Raw genomic sequence first — 18835 nt, forward strand, 5'->3', positions numbered from 1 at the left:
AATGTATGACTGCATTGAATTTTAATTTGTTTATTAAACATGAGATGTGCTAAGCAAGTGAGTTTTCACTATTTACTGCAATACATGCTAAAGGGAATAACTATAAGAATTTACAAAATGTACGGAAATAATTTGCTAAGCATTTTCTTTTAAATACCCTAATGTTCTGAAATATATACTAAAAAATGCTGCAAACTTATTCAGGTCGTTTTATATAATTCTTTTATGAGAAGAAATGGAAATAGTTTTACCAATTTACAGTTCTATTAAAGCTGCAGTAAAATTCTTCCTTTACGGAAACACTTTACAATTTATGTCTTTGAAAATATTATGTAACATTTTCATTATGTAAGCTGTATAATTTCTCCGTCAGCTATCAAGAATTAAGGGAATTAAAAATATTTTTGTCATTTTTCCTTAATTCTGTGATTTAATCTTGAAGCGTAAGGTTAAAAAAACAGTTTACTTCAGAATAATATACTTCACGAATAAGCATTACATGTGCAATTGAATACTGAACAAATGTATCTGTTTATAAGTTTATGTAAATCTTATATTACATTGCTTTAATGTAAATAAAAATTATACTAACATTTTCTCCGATATGTGGCGCTGTATGCTCAGGCATCATATAGAGAATTTCAGCAAAAGGCTACCGCCATATTGTGTGCTGCTAAAAATTATATTTATTTCACTGTAGTTCTGCTTTATTACATGGTATCAAAGTATAATTTATTTTGTCTTTTTTAAAATTTGAGTTAAATTTTGAGCACCTGACCCATACTGTACAGAAGAACGTATGAGATGCTTCCATCAGGAATTCTAAATTTTGTTGCTTTGTGGACTTGGTTTTCGATAACCTATGCTGGAGGTAAGTGAGGCGATTTACGTTATCATACTTTCAGTTTATAACGTCTATGTTGTATGTTTGGATTTAATAAGTACCATATTGTAATTTACACTGTATTTCAAAAGTTACCATGAGAATGTAATGGATTCCTTAAGGAAGATCTCAAAATATTTGCTTATTTGCTTTTAATATTTACCGAATTATTTGAATATAAGAAATACAGAAATTATTTAAAATCTGTTAGTCCAAGAACTATTTAAATTTATGAAAAATTTTCAGAAATTTCCTTTCTCTGTTTTCGAAGGTATTTTAACATACCTGTAATTATTTTAAATTAACTTTAAATTAATCTTAAATTTGTACGACAGAAACAGGAGGAAAGGTGAAACTGATTTACTGATGAAGAATATTGAGGTTTTTCTGAGAAGAATGTTAAAATATTTTCTCTCTTTTAAAATGATTGGAACATTTTTAAATGTTGATTAGTCGAAAAAGATCAATATATTAGTTAAATTAATATTATGTTACTGAATTTTAGAGAATATACCCGTCATATTTATCTTAACGCTATTTGTATATTTTTTAACAGTGATGTATTTTATATTTTTTGTCAACTGCATTAAAATTGCACGAATTTAATGCTACTGTAAGTCTTGTAACTATTGAAAAATTAACACTAAGAAAAGAAAAGAATGTAGTCATACGAAATGGGTTAGCAGACTCTTGGAATGATTAATAATTAAATTTTTTATTGAATTCGTTACACATCAGTTATACGCAGAAAAATCCTATTACGTTAACGGATATTCCAATAATATTTAGAATAACATAAAGATATAAATTACGGAAAAATACATATGTTAGTTTTAAATTGTTAATATAATTAAGTAATGTTCTGTTTTAAAGTAAAATTTAAATGAAAGATCTTATTTCCCAGCGAATTAAAATGCTGAGAAATTGCAGTTGGCTAAGCTGCGCATGGTTGCTTAAAGATCTATGCCTTGTGGAATGCAATACTTCTCTGGTCGCGTAAATTTGTTGTAACATAACATAATGTACCGATGCTGACAAAGGAAAAGACTATGTATTAGCCACTTTAATGCCAAAAGTTAAATTAAGTTAGATTAATAAGAAAACATTTATATGATATTCGCTTAACCAACTTAGCAGGAAAAAAAATCAGTTAGCGAATATCAAATTAAATGAGGTATCTATATGCGAATAGATATAGGTAGATAGATAGGCAGTATTTGTTCTTTCTTCCTATGTTTAAAATTGTTATTGAGTATGTTGGGGATTACCCTGAATTAAATTATGTGTTTTTGTTTTGCCATACAGAATCTCCCGTAGTATCTCCATTTATATTACCAGATGCCCTTAGAGAAGGAGAAAGAGCTAGTACAATTTGCACCATAAGATCAGGAGACAGACCTTTGGAGTTTGAATGGAAGAAAGACGGAGAAAAGATTTCTGAATCATCTTATCTAAAAATACAATCTGTTCCAGATTCTTCTATATTAGTCATTGAATCAGTAACTGCACAAAGTTCAGGAAATTACACTTGCATTGTAAAGAACGCGTATGGTAGTGATCGATTTACAGCTGTACTAACTGTCACAGGTGAGTGAAAAATTTAATGAATTCTTACTCTAAGCACGCGGGTGCTCCCCAAGTTAAACTGCCTTCACATTCTTTGAGATAAAAACCTAATTTTGATATAACACAATTTAATTTAAGGATATATTTTAGGCGACTCACGGGTGCATTACCGGTTTGGTATTGTCTGCTTTGATTTTGCTGTGATTCTTTCCCAAGATTTTAATTAGTCGTTTGTCACGTTATTCGTAAACACGAACAGGAAATCCCAGTTAGCAGCAGACGGCTTCGCTAGGACCGCAGTATCAAAACTAGAAAATGGTCCGAATACAAATTCGATACTGAGCCTTTAAAAGCTTGGAAAACTCTGCTAGTGATGGAGTACATAAACATTAAGATGCTATTAGACATCTGTATGCTGGATTTACTCCCTAAATAATAGTTTAAATTTGAAAGGATATGTAATGAAAGCAAACTTAAATGTTATTTAAGTATTAAAAATATAAATGTTTTCTTGAACTGTATAGTTTGGTATTTTATGACTTTAATTACGATACTCGAGTTCGGCTAGTTTGTAATTAGAGTGTTATTTTCTAGATATATTTAAAAAACAAACTAAATGGTCTCTTTATTAATCATTTAATTGTTGTTTAGGACTAATCATGGGATTGGTTAAACTTAAAAAAATAGAAGGAATAGAAAATGACTTATTCAAATTGTTCACAGTTCAGCAAATGTAGATTCTGCTTTATATGTGTATATAGGTTTCTTTTTTTATCTTCTTTTAAACTCTAATTTTAAAATATTGGGAAATGTTAGAGTTTACGATTCGGAAGGAAGCGTGCCAAGATCATCAAATGGAATATCACTATTTATTGTGGCTTTCTAAATTTCAAATACAGACTGCTCCAAACTCAGGAATCAAAAATTGTCTTCTTTTATGGATACATGAAATGACAGTATGTTTGACTCTTAGATTGGTATATTTTATATAATTTACACAAATTTTTATATCTTCTCCAAGCAACCAAAACATGCTTGTTTTATTCTGAGATTGTTGCATAAGCAAAATACAAACTGATGATTTCTCTTTTCACTTCTCTTTGCCAAAATCCTCCTCGAAGCCATCTCAAAGCCAAAATTTTCTTCCAACTTTTTTTCCCTTATTGAAAAATGTAATAAGTTAGGCATTTCATAAAAACGAAATAGAAAAAAGTACAATTTTGTTCAGCAGAGAATACTTATAAATACGTTATGTATTGAAGTTTTGCATATAATGAAGATTTTGCATGTACCTTGAGCTTCGTAATATTCACTTTTCTTATTTTGATTGTTTATTAGCGAGTAAGAAGTTTTGTGGCGATTATGTGAATCGAAGCCTTTGTTAAATTTTGCAGCAAAAGCAACGTTACTTTCATGTAACATTTTCTGAAGCTTGAAATAGCGATGATTAAAAAAATGTATTTTTTCCGCGCAGAGCCTAGCTCACTTTTGCCCAGCTTACAATCTTCCGAATCGAATGTAGTTTCCTTAGGTTACTTAAACCTTCGCTTTTCTCCTTACACTCCCATTATTCTAGCAAAGTATTTTCTCAAAAAACCTTCAGGGCATACATTTTTATCAGACTGTGCAGCTGATCAGTGATTTATATGAGATAATTTTCAAAGATGCTTAAATTTTGTTTCTTCCATTTAAACCTGGAATCATAAATTTGGTTAAAGGGAGAAACAGAAGCAGCGAAAAATGGTGTGTTTGAAACAGTAAATGTTTATCTAAGATTTTGAAAAGCAAGAAGGATTTAAAACAAAAATTCAGGATTGTGTACTGAAAATTCAAGACAAAAACGTTTGAGAAGTTTACACTGATATGGACGTATATACTTCTTGAAGTCGTTTTGAATGGCTCGAAGGAGCTAGAGGAAAATAAGTTGCAACAGTTGGACATAAAAGATTAGTAATATATTTTAGAATTCAGCAACAGTGATGCAGAAAGGGTCGCCAAATATACATATTTTGTGTGCTTTATTACGTGAAAGCAATATTACGATGGTTACGTCACCTGAATGATGTCATGTTATTTTCTTAAGTCTATTTGCTGAAAATGTACTGTTATGGACAATGAACTTATTCATAATTTGTTAAAAACTAGCCGCAGTCTTATTTCACTTTGTGAAGTTTGTTACGGATATGAAGTTAGAAGTTTTATTGATTACGACAGCGGAAACTTTGGCTTTTAAAGAAGAAATATGCAGTCTTTTGAAAGACTTCTAAAGTTAAATTAATTGCTATATTCAGCGCAAGCATGTGAAAAAAAAGAAATTTTCTTTTTAAAACTCACAATACTTTAAAAACAAAGAAATTGAGTGCATTTTATACTGTGATATGAGTTCATGGCAGAGGAAAGGTTTTCGCAATGGGTACATAAAATGAGTCAGTAATAGTTACACATTTGTCTTATAGACAATTGTAAATGTCACTCGACTAAGTTTGTCTTGAAAACATATAACTATCGTGATTTGATAACTAACTCCTCAAGCAACTTTCAGCTTGTCAATCAAATGCATAGTTAAGAATCTGAAAGTGACGTACAGTTTAAGTGTTTCAAAAGTTTTTTATTTAGTAAGTTTGGAGCAAGAAATGATGTCGTCTTGTCTCAAATAAAAGGTTTTTCCGGAAATATGTAAATTTTAGAATAGGTGTTCTTGGATACAGGGAGACAAATCTTAGTTTTAGAGTCCCTAATAAAGGTAAGAAATGATAATGAAAAAACTTGTAATTATCTAGGGCAAAAAAGATTGATTTCTTTTTGATATAACGTACATTGCAATAATTAGATACTCCAGAAGCAGTAGAAAACATATACGAAATAGCTGACGAAATCTAAAACAAAAAATGCTGACGTTTCAGAGAGAGAAAAGGGGAAAAAGATACCAGTGTAGAAAAAATAAAATATTTCAAGCCTTATGATTTCATTTACAGCTTGTTAGATTTAATTTACAGCTTAGGAAATCTTTAAAAACTTTTAAATTAAGAGGTATTACAGTTGCAATATTATGCGTAAGTAGAATATTTAATATTCTTTTTAATACCACTGGTGTATTGAGAATACGACAAAGCACACTAGGGCTATCTGCTTAACGGGAGGGGTGCCTTCGTGGAGGACTTTCTAAGGGAAACTGGCTCGTATACACGTTACACATGGGAGAAACCACGAAAACGCCCATGCAGCCAGCCCGTTCGCATGATTCGAACCTCGGACCGAACTACCAGTGTTCAGCGATTTTACCGCTCTACCGCTGGTGGGCCCTTAATACCATTGGAAATCCAAACAACTGACACATACAATGAATTTTCAATAAATCCAAATATTTTATCAATTCACATTTTTAGTTTTCGCAAACTAACATTATGAAGCAGTTTCTTAATGATTAAATTTGTATTACTTATTAGCATGCTTCCTTTATTTAAATTTATTGTTTTTCTTTGGCTAATATACCATGTTTCTTCGCATATAGATATATCGAATATTTTTAGTTACTTTCAGTTTTATTGCAAGTGAGCTCGACTTTATATTGTTACATATTCCATTAAAACCTGATCCATAGTTAGTTGTATTCACATATGGGAAATACAGAAACATAACAGAATTGATAGAAGCTGAAATAAGAGCTTCTACCAATATTTTTGATTAAATTAGTGCTCGACAAAGTAGTTAATTTAATTAAAAATATCACAAAACTTCGGTTAACTCAAACATCTGATGTTTACTCAAAAATATAAAAAATTATTTGGTTAAACATTATTTACATGTAAAAAGGCAGTCAAAATAATATATATTATTCTAAAAATAGTATATATTTTAATATCTAATAATAATAATAATAATATATATTTCAATAAAATAATGAATAATATGTAAGACGAAAATAATTTTTATTAACAATTTTGTTTGAAACAAAAGTAGTTAAAATTTTTCTAGAAGATACTTAGCCATGAGTGAATAATGGGTAAGATTTTGTAAAATTTTAGACATTAATTATCTTTCGTGTTTTTTGGTCATAGTTCCTCCCGTATGGCTGGAAGAACCCCAAAGCGTATTAACGCAAGAAGGTGAAACAGTATCCATTCCATGTGCTGCTACTGGAGTTCCTGCGCCTAAAATAAAGTGGACATCAGTTAAGTAAAATTTGCCTTTAACAAAATGTAAAGTCAAATAAAAAAAATTTAATTTTCCCAATATGTTTGAACAGTAATGCATAATATTTCAATTTTGCTCTGATTTTCTGACATACTTAACTTTTATATTTTACATAGTATCCTTACGTACAATGCTAAGCAAAGAAATGCCAGTTTATAAATTTTATATTTTCTCACGAAAAGAATAATCATGATGCTGCAAAGCAACTTTCATTATTGCATAATGAGCATTTCATTGTAAGATGTGAATAACTGAAACAAAAATGCATTTGACTCTATAAAATAATCTCATATCTATTGCTCACCAACAGGAAGCATATTTTTTGCGTATAAGTTACTAAAATGATGCACAGAAATTTAATTTTGGTGAGAAATGAGAACCAGCGACACCCGTTAATATAAATGACAGTTTTCAATAAGTATTTCTTTATTTTGAATGTTATTTTAAACATTACTAGCTTTTCAGATATTCTTACAATAAGAGTTTCTATGTTTAGGTGGAGGATTAAATAACGTAATATCTGATGAACCAACTTCAGCCATCAGGTCATCTCCGAGTGGAGCACTGATGATAAATAAAATAGAAGCGGCAATGAAAGGAACTTATATTTGTGAAGCCGACAATGGCGTGGGTAAATCACTTAAGAAAACGGTATCAATTTCTGTAAGAGGTGAGAGATTTAAAACCTTTTGTATTTCTGTCTTAATCCTATGTGCTGAGCAGGAATCATGTCAGTAATGACAGAATATATAATAAAGATGTTTTGCTGTTGAAAGTTTTATATTATAAATCAATACGCACTATTACACGTGAAGGCAAATAAAAAAGGAAGTAATCATTATTCGTTACAGTTACAGTTTCATGAACTCATTCATTTTTACTGTAGTTTTAACTTTCTGACAACTTATATGATTATTTGATAATTTTTGTGTACGGATTTAGTGTTTACGATAAGCATAATAACATTAAACTTACGCTTTAGTTTTACTCATTGTTTAAAGTACTGAATATATGTCGGGCTGTTTTTTTGTGTATTTAATTATTTGACGCAATTTATTTCACATAGCTTAATTGTGAAGTAGTTTTCTTGACTTTCAGTATTATTATTAATCTATTTAATAATATTGAAAAAAATAAAGAAGTATTCATATTGGCACATTATGTGAAGACAATTTATTGTTAAATTTTATTATTTTTCTCCGATATGTGGCGCTGTGTGCCCGTATCGAGTCTTGAATATATGAACGCCATATTGCATAAGTGGTATGAAGAGCAATGTTAAGTGCATTTTAAATCATTAAGGACATTTCTTTGTATCAGACTAGAACGATTTGGTATTTTTGCTTATAAAATGATGATTAATTTACTGTTTAAGCTAATTACACATAGAAACTGATGTTGCAATATATCTTTCAACACAGAAGATGAAGAAATTATTGTTGGTGATTACTTTCATCTGTTTCTGTACTGCGAGTATCGTGCATGCAGGAGGTGAGTTTCATTTCATTCTTTTCCGTATAAATTTCATATGAAACTAAATGCACTTCGTAAAAAGGTTTGATGCATTGTTAGGTAATTAACGACTCATTTTTATATTATTTTAACATTAAAATACAAACTACTAATAATGTTATATAGTTAATTAATATCTTTTGTAGCATAAAAATATGGTATTCCCTGATGAATGTAATAATTGCGATTGCTCATGTAAGTATTTCTTTAATAAGGTTACATTTGTATATTTCTGTGTAATTGTACATATCCATCTGTAATAATCGATTTACTGCATATCATAGCAATATCTTCTATTATATATAACTTGTTGAAAGCAGTTGAATGGAATAATTACGCTAATAATTTTTAGTAAAATTTGTTAAGGCTGCTCTGTATAGCTTAAAATCTATCAGTTTTAATTAAACATTTATTTCATATTAAATGAGTATCTCGTTTTTTAATATACATAAGATTTTTCAATGATTTTCTTAAAATGTTCAAGTATGTAATCTTGATATAAAAAACTTTTAATCTTGAAATGAAAGCATTTCATGAAAGCTTTGTCATATAGAGCTTCAAAATGCTCATTTTTCTCAACCTTTAATTAAATATTTTTTACATTCTATGCACTCGGTGACTGAATAACTAAACTAAAAAAAATAAATATTAAAAATCAATGTGATTTTCGGTAAACATTTCACAATTTTATTTTGAATTTGCGAAAATACATAAGCAGATGGTGTCAAATAAATGACTGTAACATTTTGTAATGACCATTATTTGTAAATTTCAAAATCATATAGGAGAATGGCGTGACCATTTCTGTTTTAGAAAATTAATTCTACTTTTTTAATCTGTGAATATCTAGATTTATATTGTTTTATAGATCGATAGCATTTAGATCACCAACAAATTACATCAACGTTTTTATTTATCAGGTAAATTGCTGTTCCTTTAAGCGCAATTCACCTGTTAAAATGCTATTAAATGAACACAGCAATACTCCTGACTATATACAAAAATAAGAACAAAATTTATATACTAATTAGTAAACTGTAATCTAATATTGAAATTTATATTTATATAATTTTTGAAACTTATTTATTTGAAATTATGTATTTGTTTTACTTTGTTATTATCAATACATATTAATGCGATTGTTTAATAAAAATACCGTAAGGAAAGTTTTAATTTTCTGTAAAATTTCAGGAATTCATATCAAATAACTAGACAGTTTAATTAAAAAACGAAATTTAAGAATACACTTTTATTATATTCATAAAAAGTTCGATTAAATTTCCGAGTTTTGAAATAATTAGAAGATATATTTGATTTCAGAAGCACCTGTCGTAGCTCCATTTATTTTTCCTCCTGCTCTTAGAGAAGGAGAAAGGGGTAGCGCTACTTGCACTATAAAATCCGGTGACAGTCCATTTCAATTTGAATGGCTCAAAGATGGTAAAGAAGTTAAAGAAGCAGCTCACATCAAGATTCAGTCTGTACTTGACTCATCATTTCTGGTTATCCAGTCCGTCACATCAGAAAGTTCAGGGAACTACACCTGCATTGTGAAAAACTCATATGGCAGCGACCGTTTCACTTCATCATTGACAGTTACAGGTAAGAATTATGTCTACTATGTACGTTTTATTCCTGTATAACGATGCAGAATATTCCTAAAACTTAAGTTAGGAATCGACTTTTAATCCTATTTGTGTTTTTAATGTGATCTCTTGTATCAGGCTTAATAACAATGATTTTCAGAATTTGAGTTAAATAAACGGCAAAAACATTATTTTTGAACAGACGTTCAGCGCAATAGTGTTTGATACAATGAAGCAGAATGTATCACAAGAATTCCCAAAATATTTAGATTTTCAAAATAATACCAAAAACTTTACATATAGAAATTATACATTTTAAAACTAAAACATGATTTCCTTTGGAGCATAAGTTTACTTAGTATTCTTTACGTACATATTTGGCATAAATATTTAGAGTAAAAAGAAAACTGTTAGACAGTTAATTTAATACAGTTCATTTTGGAAAAGGGAAATCATAGAAAAATGGCAAGCACTTGCTCTGTCAAACAAAAATTTAAAATTATTTCTTAATAATATTCTTCAATATTTTATTGGAAGTTTATCAGCTGTTAAAACAAGTTTTAATCTTTTCAAAATGGAATTGTTTAGGTTTTTCATAATTAATATCTAATTTGTTTTACAATTAACTTGTATCATAAATTTCAATTTACAGTTTAGAGATAAATGCTTTATTTTTTAATTTCATATTTCATTCACTACCATGTAAGAACAATTAGGCTTAAATTTAGATTCGAGGAGTTGCCTTTAATATTTTAGAATAATTAAGCGACAATCAGATATGTATCTTCATGAAAGGGGTGTAGGTGTAGATATGTATCTTCATGAAAGGGGTGTGCTTAGGGTAACTGTCTTGGCAGAATATGATATTATTTTTCAGATTAATGTAATTTATATGCCAACATTATTGTCTTAAAATTTCATTTTCCTTTTCTCTGCAGCCAAAGGATGTTTTATTCAGAAAACATTTCCTGTTGGCGAATTAAATTTCCTGGAGGTGTTTTACATCCATGAAAATCATCCAGTTCTAGCGAATGATCACAATTCTAATCCGTCTTTACCCTCAGCTTGTTAAAAATTATTTCGTAGTTACTTTAAATTTTTGTCAATAGTGGCTTCGCTAACGGCTTCTTTTCCTTTTTCTGAGTTGGAATGTTTTGAAGTTTTTGTGTTTATTGTTATCCTGTGAGCACATTCTTTCCTTCTGTCTTTTTCACTCCAGCAGCTAAACGAAAGAGATTCTGCTTAACTTCCGAAACTATAGTACTGCAACTTACTTATAGTACTATAGTTATGCAACTTACCCTGATTCTTGCTACTAAAGTATGCTTAAAATATCTTTTGGGCATACTATGTTTTGCTATAAATGAATTACTGATATTTAAATAACAAGATTTCCTTAAAAATAACGCATATTCTTCCCTAAAAAGAGTGTTTACAATCTGCTGTGAAATTGATTGTTTCATTTAAAATAGTTAGCTGCTTTGTAATGCACTTTTGAATATTTTGAAATAATAACCAAAATTAGTATTAAACAGAGATATCTGTTTATTAGCCCCTCCAGTGTGGCTGAAGGAACCAGCTGATGTAATTGTTCAAGAAGGCGAACGCTTAAGCATAGAATGTATGGCATCTGGTGTCCCAGTTCCGGCTGTAAAGTGGATATCAGGTTAAGTATCAATAATGTATCAAAATGAGACTTAAAACAATTCTGCAACATTTTGAATTTCTTATTTTTATACAAAATAAGGTTATTACTTAAATAGTTTTAAAATGAAAATATTTTTTAGTCAATTTTGAAAATATCTATTAGTTATCATGCTACTCATTAATCATAATGGAGATTTTACGAACTAAAATAGATATGAAAGAGAAAAGCTGCTACTAAACTTATAAGACGACGAAGAATTTACTGAAAAGGCAATGACATTTATATTAGTCTGGTTTACAAGGAATTCAAGAAACATTAAAAATATAATATTGAATAATTATTTAATTAAATTAATAATAAATTAATTTATGTAGTCAGCATGCGTCTAAATCTTGGTATCCTAATTCAAGTCACAATCCAGTATTTTTTAAGGAAGAAGCAACTTGATTTCTCTCAGTAAAATAATACAAAACAGTGAAAAGGATTTTCTAGAACTTCCCAGAGATATCAGAATAAGGTTAATGAACTTTAGATAGTAATAAATTTTAACTGGATATTATTAAGCAATCATTTTTATCACACAGAAAAAAATATAGAAATTCTCATACTTTTTTAAAACTCTTTTATTGTATATTTTCATTCGCGTCGGAAGTAGCCCGGTAGATTCTAAAAAATTTAATGTAAAAAAGTTATTAATATACTAACTTGAAAATAGTAGGCTTTCATATGAAACTTCTTAAACTTTATTCTTATTTGTTACCAGAATAGTAACGGAACAGCATCGCTAATTTGTTATAATTCTGAAACTTTAATTTACTAACTTGAAAACGAAAACAATATTTATAACATTATGCGAAAATTTCACTGTTATTTTTTTAACTCGATGATGAGAACGGAGATAAAGAGAGAGATTAAATGTGAAATTTTGTTTTAAATCTGTCTTTCGAATTGCGCATTATAGTCTATTAAGAAGTACTATACTATCTGTTTGAAGAAAGTATTCTATTATTTATATTTCGATAATATAATGATAGGAATATCATTGTGTAAAGCTTTAGGCAACTAATGTGTATGTTTTAATTTTATATGAAACGAAAATATTCTGTTTTTCTCGTGGGAGAATAATTGGCTAATCTTCATTTAAGGTAGAATAATATTTAGAATAGAAATCTTCAAGCTCGATTTTTAAACACTATCTAACATTTAAAAGAATTTTAGAATTTCTACCTGCAAATCATCCAGGAAAACATTTCTTATTAAAATGTTAGCAAAAGGTAAATAAGTTACATGCTATGTATTTGATAGGAATATTAATATTAGCTTAAAATGTGAACGAGGACGCAGAAATCTCTCTCCTTAATCATTGTATTATTGACTTGTAAATGTTTTCTCATTTTTAACTATATTTGGCATCTAGTTTACATCTTACTATAGTTTTTATTTATCAAAGTGATATTATATTTATATAAATATTCAATGTATTCAGAATATGAGCATCGCTTAAGTATGTCATAAATTATTTTAAACAGAAAATGGACGCAACGAAATATTTACATCTTCCAGTGATATTTCTTCAAGGATAGCAGTATCACAATCTGGAGCTCTGGAAATATCTAAAGTTGAAGCAAATATGAAGGGTCTTTATACTTGTGAAGCAGACAATGGCTTTGGGAAACCACTGTCAAAAACTATATCTATATCTGTTCGTGGTACGTAATATAAAAAAATAACATACAATGTGTTCTGAGCGAATGTCATGTCAGGCGACTTAAATTATGAAATTGTATTTTTATGTATGTTGCTTGAAAGCTACTTTAACTATGTTGTTAGACATTTTTCATGAATATGATCCTCAAAGGAAATTCAGGAATAAAAAAGACAAAAAAAAAGAAGCTATGCATTACTCACAAGGCATTATTTGAGAATGGACTAAAGCTTTGATTCCTTAAAATTTGAAGGTAAGTTTATTTCTTCACGTATTTCGAAATGTACTATATTATGTATAATTTTAACTTCATTTAGATGTTTGTAACGTCGTGTAAGTAACCTATATTTTCATGATTTCTTTTGAAATGTTTTTATGATTTGCTTAGCTATCTAGTAAAAAAATCTGAAAGTAGGTTTCAAGAATTAATTCTGACTACACATAATAGAACATATCTATAAAGGACCCTTTTTATACCTTTTGATATTATTAGACTGATCTTCGATTATAGCTAAATTTCACTAATCTAGCGGATTTTTGGTTTTTAGTTTGCATCACTTTTTACTTGCATCTCTTTTTAGGCTTATATATGTTTATTTTGAACATTCTTTGTGGTAAATAATTATCAAAACATTTGGTATAGTATGTATTTTAAAACTAGCAAAAATAATCTATTTCAAATTAAAATAGAGAAATATAAATAATTTTAATGAATTTTCTCAATTTCTAATAATAATTTGAATATTGTTTGAAATATCACCGATATGTGGCGCTGTATGTTCACTTCGAATTCTTTATACGCCATTTGTGATATGTTCTATTACTAAGATATGCAGTAAAAGTATCACAATGCAGCTTCGTAGCATTGCTTGTAACCTTAAGATTTGACATACTATTTGAGCATATTAACTGCATTTCCATATTAAAAAGACAAAAGATACATATTGGAAAAATGAAAATTATTATCATTTGGATAACCTGCTTTGTAACGGTTAGTGCAACTAGTAAGTAATTTTTTAATACTCATTTTTGCTATCTTACATTTATACATTGTAAAGTACTACAAATAATTACCATTATATTAAATTATTGTTAAAATAATCTGAAATTTTCTGAGGTAAGCTGAGTTCTGATGTTAACTATATGTTTTAATTAAATGCTTTAATTTATGTATTTTGGTTTTACAAGTGAGATATTATTTTCTGTAACTAAAATGTACTCATAAAAATATTTTTGTGAGGGAAGGAAATTTTTACAGGAATGTTGAGTCACTACTATTTAAAAGCTGAATGATTCTAAAAAGATATTATATAGTTGTAAAAATGTGCGTTTTCCTTGGGAATATTGCTTCTTTGCTTTAATATAATACAATATTTTTTATTCTAAAGCATTTTATATGACATTGCAATTGCTTTGTAAATTACAGTAACTGGCACGATCGCTTATTAAAGTGTGAAACATTAAAAAAAAGCTTAAAAATGTTTAAATAATCTTTTCGTTTTAAAAATGCATTAGGTATATTGATGACTTTATATAACTGGTGATCAGTTAGTCTTTGTTAGTATATTATTTTCTTTTTATGCTTGATACTCACCATTTAAACTACAATACTTCTTATGCAGTTGAACATTTGAAATCGTATGAGGTCGAAATTTAAAAGGGATTGCTTTAAAAGACTTGCAATGGAATAAAAATTTTAAGCATTTATGGTTCCTCCCTTCTAAAAGTATACATATGTTTCTCTAAGCATCCGAGTTAAAAATAAGTGTTAGATTGCTATTTAATTTTCATGACTATATATATATAAATGGGACTATTTAAGCAGCTTTTATTTAATTTCGAGAAAAATGTTTGTAATAAGAATGCATGTTGCTTTAGAAAAATATCAGTTAAATATGTATAAAAATTAAATTTATCCATAAATATCTACTTCAATATTTAATAAGTGAATTTTATTATATTTATTTGTGCTCTGAAAAACAGTAGAAAAACGCAAATAAGAAAGAATTCTTCAAACAGAGGTATTTTCCCTGTTCTTTCTGAAACCACTGTTATTAATTATTTTTCAATTTTATTAGGTCTAATGTTCAATGAAAGGAAACGCTTTTTAAAAAGTTGTGGTAAGCGCAAATCTAAATTTGGAACTTTTCAAGAAAATTAAGCGAAATAAATAACAATTAATGCATGGTGACTAGTTTCTGTTTACCGGTATTTATATTCAAATAGTCCTTAAAATAAAAACATTTCTTTACTTCCTTGCATATAAAAATAATTGTGTCATTTTGAATATATCTATGAAATAAAAATTTGGTAAAGGTATTAGTTGTTGCTATTACTATGTGATATTTACTTCCTAAGTCAAAAGTAACCGAATACAGATTTTTTTCTTCCTTTTTGCTTAAGAAATTAAGATTTTGCTATTTATTCTCGCAACGAATTCATAAAATATATTTATAAGATTTTAATCGTCAGTTATTGTTTATTTTTAAATACATATTCTTTATTAGTTTTTTAACTTCATGAATTGAATTGGCTGTGAAGGTTTTCAGAGTCAGTGACAAATTACAAATAATCATCACATTTTTGTTACTTTAAGACACTACGTTAATGAAAATTGATTAAGTGCCATGTAGTTTGCTGAGTAATTCTTTTTCAGACGCTGAACATTCATTTTAAATACAATAAGCTTAAAATACTCAGATTTCCTTTTGAACTCAATTTTTAAAATTGAATAAATTCAATATTTATTTAATCATTTGAATGACATAAAAATATTTTTGCCTCAAAATCTCAGATACTTTTCTATTATCATATTTTGCTTAGATCCTCCAGTCGTAGCTCCATTTATATTTCCACCTGGACTCAAAGATGGCGAAAGAGGAAGTGCCACTTGTACTATGCGTTCAGGAGACAGACCAATCGAATTCCAGTGGATGAAAGATGGCAAAGAAATAAAAGAAACGAACACTGTTAGAATACAATCAGTGCAGGATTATTCTGTCTTACTCATTGAATCAGTGACATCTGAAAGTTCTGGAAATTATACATGCATTGTGAAGAACGCATTCGGTAGCGATCTCTACACTGCAAGCCTTACAGTGACAGGTATCATTACGTGTTACATAAATAAACCAAGATTTGTATACTTTGAGACAACTACTGGATTTCTTACTTTTTGTCGATAGAACTTCTCTCGCTGCCTGAGCACTTTATTTTATCATGAAGCAGTATTAAGTTTATAATATCATTGTTTATGGAAATAATGCAATTATATTTGTGAAATGAACATGCTTTAATGTATTTTCATTTTTCTCAGCTCCTCCAACTTGGATTAAAGAGCCGAAAGACGTTATTACACAAGAAGGTGAAAGCTTAACTGTAGAATGCTCAGCAGAAGGGGTCCCTACACCAAAAATCACATGGACTTCAGTTAAGTTGTGTTTTAAAACAATCTGTTAATGTGTTATTAATTAATTAGATTAATTAAATTAGATTTCCGATTTTAAGATAACCCGAAACTTCACCCTTTATATTTTATTCTATATTTTGGCATAATTACATTTACGGTATAAAGATACATCATCATCTTTCCCAAAATATCATCTTTTCGACCAAATCAAGAATTGAACAGTTAAACCCTGTAATAAAGATAAATTTCTACACATTTCGGGCTTTGGCTGCATCATCTGGCCAATCCTAGAAATGAACAGACTTCCGACTTTAAATTTTTGCATATGTATGCACATACTTATTTAGGCAAAACTAAAGGCATTTCGTTGCATTTTGAACTTTTTGGAAGAACAGATGTAATTTTTATGTGGTATAAATTTTACTAAGTTATGCTTTACAATTATATCCATTGCAATGTTCTGAAACAGGAGACGAAGGAAGTTTGGCCATTCCTGCAGAGCCTTTGTCAACAATGCGGATTTCTTCTTTAGGCTCTTTGGTAATTAGTAAAGTGGAAGCAGACATGAAAGGATCTTACACTTGTACAGCGGAGAATGGGTCCGGACAATCACTTACAAAAACAATTATATTATCTGTACGTGGTAAGTGATGAATGGTAAGGTTTTGCTTTAACATTTATTGAAGCATCATGTCAAATATCAAAATAGAGGAAAATCATAATATGCGTGTTTGAAATATTCGGACTAATTTACGTTTGTTAACTGTACTTTGTTAGATGTCAATGTTATCAAACATATACTTATTCGAGTGATATTTGTTAATACCATTTCTGTTTTAAGCGACTAATAAAGTTTTGAAAGCATAGAAATTCTAATTTTGATTTCTTCTATAGAAGCAAAAATTGATATGTTCTGTAATACGTTTTAAATGGTATTTATAAACATCGCATTATTTTTAAAATTTCAGAAATGAAATTTGCATAAATTTATACAAAACACACACTCACATATTATTTGAAGGCACTTATATTTGTGTTATAGTAAATAATATTAAAATTTTCACCATACATTAAGCTGTATTCGCGTATCATAATACGTATTTGTGTGTCATAATTCGTAATTCGCGTATCTTTGTGACTCGATAAACAGAAAAACGTTGTATATTATTTTATGTTTATTGATATTTTCAAAAAATATTGTGCAGTAGACTGCGGGACGTGATTCTTACAAACTGAAATTCACAATGATATTAAAATAATATTTTTCTGTCTCCTTAAAATTTCAATTTTCGTATATTTTATCACACACACACACACGTATATATATATAAATAGATGTTATGATAGTCTGGTCTTGACTATGTCCCATTACTTCACAACTGTAAATGTGCAATTGGAAGCGCATATTATAGAGTGAATAAGGTTAGGCGTTTTGTATAATAAAATGCCTCATAGCGTAAATTCAAAACTCTATAGATGTTTTGATATTAACACATATCAGCGTAATCTATACTATTAAAATATGGGCGTGTGTGTCTATTTGTTTGTTTGTTTGTGGCATTAGCTCCAAAGCGGCGGGGAGATGAGTTTCAAGAGAGTCTCTCTGGATTCTAAAAATTCGTGAAAAGCCATTTCGACCATTCTCATCTTCGCACGACTTTAATCAGCCGAGATAAAAATTAAAAACTTTGAAAACGCTAATTTTCGCCCTCATTATTCCGAGTGGCAACAGTCTCGCACGCTGGAGATTGGCTTATTATAATATATGCTTTATTTCGAAAAGTGTTTCCACTGCTCGCTTTCAAATCGTTGAGTTTGTTAATAAAAAATTTGTAAGTTTTACAAAATCTGAAATAAAAATATCATTGCCAAACATTAAATATATTATTATATAAGGTCATGTTCTGCCTTGGAAGAAAGTATGCGATTGCTTGATTGCTTGTGACTTCACTGTATGTCAAAAATGTTTCGCTAATGCCAGCATTTTAAATAAATAGTTGCTGTTGGCAACTTTTACATTTTCATGTTAGGATAATTGACGTGATATGGTATTGTCACATTAATTTTTTTATTGATATCGAAGAAAAGTTGTTATATTATAAGGTATTTCTCCCACTTCCCTAGCGTGCCTTCGTGGTGTAACGGTAGCACGCTGGGCCGGTATTCCAGAGGTCCGTGGTTCGATTCCCGGCGAAGGCGGTTGCATATATTTCATCTTTTCTGCTTCCAATTAATTTAATGACTCTAGAAGTGGCGCCCGAACTAAAAGGGTTGTGGATGATGATTCTCCGCACCCAGGATTTGGTGACTAGGTCCCCTAAAACCTTAGTCG

General features: G+C 29.1%; 3 protein-coding genes across 4 annotated transcripts in view; all 3 read left to right on the forward strand.

Moving 5' to 3' along the window:
* The window catches only part of LOC118203868 (cell adhesion molecule Dscam1-like), a 123114-nt gene that overhangs the window by 4804 nt on the left and 99475 nt on the right, over positions 1 to 18835 (forward strand). Inside the window, exons 1-4 of one of the 2 annotated variants that reach the window (XM_085818987.1) lie at positions 7913 to 8134; positions 9476 to 9757; positions 11294 to 11407; positions 12919 to 13098. The exons of the other annotated variant lie outside the window; for it this stretch is intronic. Coding sequence (XP_085675113.1) covers positions 8068 to 8134; positions 9476 to 9757; positions 11294 to 11407; positions 12919 to 13098 — 643 coding nt within the window. The 5' untranslated portion in view covers positions 7913 to 8067. Of the gene's footprint in view, positions 1 to 7912; positions 8135 to 9475; positions 9758 to 11293; positions 11408 to 12918; positions 13099 to 18835 lie in introns of those variants that run through there. 2 annotated transcript variants of the gene reach the window in all.
* On the forward strand, positions 15 to 6629 carry LOC146996861 (cell adhesion molecule Dscam2-like). The gene is made up of 3 exons (XM_085817954.1): positions 15 to 871; positions 2189 to 2470; positions 6508 to 6629. Exons 1-3 carry the CDS (start codon positions 805 to 807, stop codon positions 6627 to 6629), a joined length of 471 nt encoding a protein of 156 aa, XP_085674080.1. The 5' UTR covers positions 15 to 804.
* LOC118203867 (cell adhesion molecule Dscam2-like) lies at positions 13937 to 16553 on the forward strand. Its single transcript, XM_085817955.1, has 3 exons — positions 13937 to 14098; positions 15918 to 16199; positions 16411 to 16553. Exons 1-3 carry the CDS (start codon positions 14047 to 14049, stop codon positions 16551 to 16553), a joined length of 477 nt encoding a protein of 158 aa, XP_085674081.1. The 5' UTR covers positions 13937 to 14046.

The sequence above is a fragment of the Stegodyphus dumicola genome, chromosome 6 (genome assembly GCF_044657685.1).
Source record: "Stegodyphus dumicola isolate Sdum_Otavi_A_Nest chromosome 6, ASM4465768v1".
NCBI lineage: Eukaryota > Metazoa > Arthropoda > Arachnida > Araneae > Eresidae > Stegodyphus > Stegodyphus dumicola.

Coding starts and splice junctions, on each gene's coding strand:
- LOC146996861 (XM_085817954.1), top strand. CDS start 805: ATGCTTCCATCAGGAATTCTAAATTTTGTTGCTTTGTGGACTTGGTTT. Junction 872..2,188: donor TTCGATAACCTATGCTGGAG/GTAAGTGAGGCG, acceptor TTTGCCATACAG/AATCTCCCGTAGTATCTCCA. Junction 2,471..6,507: donor AGCTGTACTAACTGTCACAG/GTGAGTGAAAAA, acceptor TTTTGGTCATAG/TTCCTCCCGTATGGCTGGAA.
- LOC118203867 (XM_085817955.1), top strand. CDS start 14,047: ATGAAAATTATTATCATTTGGATAACCTGCTTTGTAACGGTTAGTGCA. Junction 14,099..15,917: donor TGTAACGGTTAGTGCAACTA/GTAAGTAATTTT, acceptor TATTTTGCTTAG/ATCCTCCAGTCGTAGCTCCA. Junction 16,200..16,410: donor TGCAAGCCTTACAGTGACAG/GTATCATTACGT, acceptor CATTTTTCTCAG/CTCCTCCAACTTGGATTAAA.